At 36.3% G+C, this 3,687-nt stretch overlaps 1 protein-coding gene across 1 annotated transcript; it reads right to left on the bottom strand.

Annotated features, from left to right (window-relative positions):
* Positions 1 to 2,341: 2,341 nt before the first annotated feature.
* Positions 2,342 to 3,406, bottom strand: LOC149260692 (GDSL esterase/lipase At4g01130-like). The gene is made up of 3 exons (XM_089460940.1): positions 3,184 to 3,406; positions 2,687 to 3,075; positions 2,342 to 2,542 (listed from the first exon to the last, which is right to left on the bottom strand). The coding sequence occupies exons 1-3, from the start codon at positions 3,404 to 3,406 to the stop codon at positions 2,342 to 2,344; spliced, it is 813 nt and encodes a 270-aa protein (XP_089317066.1).
* Positions 3,407 to 3,687: the final 281 nt, after the last annotated feature.

Below are 3,687 nucleotides of genomic sequence, written 5' to 3'. Positions count from 1 at the left end.
ATTTGATCTCAACTGGGTCTCTGAACGAACTGACATGCATGAGTTATTTATGAGAGAATATTTAGTTATCTGAAGTGTAGTAGTTACATGCATGCAAGCATTAACTAACTAAACTCACAATTAATTCTACAATCTGTTAGAATTAATCTAACTGGACTTAACTCAATCAACTAAGCTAAGTAATTACAACTCAAGGTACAACTCATCCTCATCTCCTTAACTAAGGGATAAATTCCTCAATCAATGGAGAAACTGCTGCATGTCTTCACATAGACTTCATGTTTGATTTTCTCTAACTAATTAACTCAATATGAATTAATTAATTATTAATCAAACAACTACTAATAACAAATTCAAATTTTACTTCTCTATTTTAGTTCAGGGACTAACTAAAATAGGATGGTATCCTGAAATGCTATTTATGGCAGTGCTATTTTTAGCACGTCTATATTTAGCATTTCTTGTTGCTATCTTCAATACGTGGTTTGTACGGATGCTAGCAAGGAAGATGTAGGTGGCGTATTAATGCCAGAAGGTAGAGTTGTTGCCTATGTGCCAGGAAAGCTTAAAGAGTACAAGCAAAAGCATTCAGCGTACAACTGGGAGTTCACAGCGGTGATTCATGACTTAAAGATATGGCAACATTACCTGTTGGGTAAGAAATTTTTGTTGCTGACTGATCGACATAGTCTGATTAACTTATTTAAGTGCTAAGCAATCTCGTTGGGCGAATTTCCTAAGTGAATTTGGTTTCAAAATCAAACATTTGAATGGAAAAGAAAATTGAGTGGCAGATGCTTTAAGTTGGAAGGTAAATTGTTGATATGAAATTTGTTTTAGTGAATCACGAACTGATTTTTTTGAGTATATTCATGAATCAACCATGCAAGATTTAGTATATAAAAATTTATGGCAGCAAGCAAAAACTTCAAACAACCATGAACAACAATTGGGATATGAAATAAATGCAAAAAAATTGCTAATTTATAGGAAGAGGATTTATGTGGCTAATCAAAAACGTCTTAAAAATTTAATTTTAGATGAATATCACAAGATTCCTTATGCAGACCACCTGACATACCAGAAAATGATTTTTACCTTGAGGAAGGAATTTTTCTGGGCTAATATGAAGAAGGAGGTAGCAAAATATTTAGCAAGATGTTTGGAATGCTAGCAAGTAAAAGCTGAGCACCAACACCCAATGAGATTACTTCAACTTATGTCTATCCCTAAATGGAAATGGGAAACCATATCCATCAATTTCATTACCAGACTACCTAAGTTAAAAAGCAAAAGGACTCCATCATGGTGGTGATGGAAAAATTGAGCAAGTCTGCTCATTTCATACTTGTCCAGTCAACTTATAAAGCGATACAAATTGCTAACATTTTTATGCAAAACATTTTCAAATTACATGGAATCCCCAAGATGATCATTTCCGACCGAGATGTAAAATTTAAATCAACCTTTTGAAAGGCCCCTTTTGAGGGATTGGGCACACCATTGCACTTCAGCAATGCATATCATTCTCGAACGAATGGACAGATTGAGCGAGTAAATAAATTTGTTGAAGACATGCTGCAAACTTACATAATGTAACATCCAACTAAGTGGGAGGATTACCTAAACCTAGTAGAGTTTGCCTATAACAATGGATACCATGCATATTGAAATATTTCATATTGAATTCTTTCAACTCTGTGTATAGAGAGAGAATTGATATTGAAATATATTAGTTAATATGTATATTAAATAGAGTATATATAAGATCACATAAAAATTTAAATCATTAAAATTTATTTATTTTCCTATAAATATATATGAATTCTTGACACAAAGTAGTTAGCATAGATTTTCAAATAATTTATTTAAATATCTTGATGAAATATTTTTGAAAAGTATAAGATTTAAACATTTTAATCACACATTTCATTACTTCTAATTACTTTAGGATATATACATTATATGTCTTTTTTATTATAGTCAACATCAACTTTCTATTTGAAACATAATTTTCATTTTTTTATTTAAAAAAAAAAAAGCAAACTCTCGCTAAAGATAAGGCTTCTCATTTAGAGAGTCATAACTCAATGGGTGATGTCTATATACGAGTTGTTCTCAGATCTCAATCGTAAAATGCATGCGGAGAAGCTTCTTCTTCTTTATTCCGAAACAAGTGCTACCAATTGTGTGAGGAACCCCCGACAAGAAAGAAAAGAATGGATCATAGGGGTTGGAGATCACAAACGCTAGCGAGGGGGAAGGACGGTTCAAAGTATTTTCCACTCAAAATTCGTTTAGTGAGGAGTCTGTTGGCCTCGTCAGTCTAGTGGACTCTATCTCAACTGATGTAGGAGGCAGGATCGGAGCAGGCCACAGCCTTCACAGTGCGGCCAATGTTGTTTCCACTGGCTCCACACTGTATGTTGTACCTGTAATTGTACTTTCCTCCAACTCCAGTACCTGTAATTGTACTTTCCTCCAACTCCACAGCATGATTTAGTGGTGGCCTTAAACCCTCCATTTTTGAATGTTGAGTATACTGCATCATTCATTCATTCATAATTTCATCTGGTACTTTGAATATATACACAAATAGTTAGTACATAATGGGATAAGGGTATAGTATAATACCACATTTGGAGGGTTGGCGAAGAAATCGTAAGATGATGTCATATGTATTGACATAGATGATAGTGGCGTCATTGAGTTGCTTGCAAAGGGAGGAGAGCTGAGCTCTGAGAAGTGCGTTGTAATGTAGAACTGCGTCGTTGTAGGAAATGGAGCAGCCATGCTTATTGAAGTAATTTGGAGAATGGGGTAAATAAGTGAGACAAAAGGGCCCGCACCCATGACGGGCCACGTCTCTCACAGGAAAAGTCCTCACTCCCTCATTGTACAGAGTTTGGACAGCTCCTGCAATAGACTTTGCAATCTTTGGAAGAATGGTAGTTTTCACCTGGGTGGGGTTGAGTTTGAGAATTATGTATCCGTAGATGAAGTCGTTTCCCCCGATCTCTATCGTGTATATCCCGCTCTTGAATGCTTCAACACTTGGGAGATTGCTTAGAAAACCTGTATTAACATTCCATCACTTCTTGATTCAATATCCATTACTATTACTATTTAGATTACACACAAAGACTACTATTACTATTTAGATTACGTACAAATGCTATTTACCATTGGCCTTGATGGTGGCGAGAAACTGTCGCTTGCAAACCCTGAACTGATTGAGCTGAACCCAGAGAGAGATCAGAGCAATGAATGAATCCTTGTCATGAGCAGTGGCATCTGCCGCAGCAATGTTGGCTCCAACCCCGAAATTTGAACCCACGGACTGCAAATATGGACTTAGAAACGGTAATCCCAGTGCCTCGGCTGAAACATTGATAGTTTTTGTCATCAAATATATATTTAGGGTTGCAGGAAACAAGGACGAGTAGGAACAACAAATGACATAGTAACTGGACTTAATTAACGTACCGGAGAAATCTATGGAGAGTCTCCGTCGTTGTATCTGCTTGTGGGTTTGCCGAAGAGTTTTTCTCCATAGGGAGGAGAATCAAACTCGTTGTAGGGGAACACAAAGTGGACGGTACCCGTATCGGAGGTTGAATCCCCAAAATTCAATATGGTCGGGTAATTACAGCGAGCTTGAGACAATATTGGAAGAATAGCCATAGC

Source organism: Pinus tabuliformis, chromosome 6 (genome assembly GCF_031772625.1).
Source record: "Pinus tabuliformis cultivar Carrire ecotype Pingquan chromosome 6, CPIR1, whole genome shotgun sequence".
In the NCBI taxonomy this organism is placed as follows: domain Eukaryota; kingdom Viridiplantae; phylum Streptophyta; class Pinopsida; order Pinales; family Pinaceae; genus Pinus; species Pinus tabuliformis.
The sequence above is the reverse complement of the archived record's forward strand: the minus strand, read 5'-3'. Positions and strand labels throughout refer to the sequence as shown.

Coding starts and splice junctions, on each gene's coding strand:
- LOC149260692 (XM_089460940.1), bottom strand. CDS start 3,406: ATGACAAAAACTATCAATGTTTCAGCCGAGGCACTGGGATTACCGTTT. Junction 3,076..3,183: donor CGCCACCATCAAGGCCAATG/GTAAATAGCATT, acceptor ATGTTAATACAG/GTTTTCTAAGCAATCTCCCA. Junction 2,543..2,686: donor ATGACGCCACTATCATCTAT/GTCAATACATAT, acceptor TGAATGATGCAG/TATACTCAACATTCAAAAAT.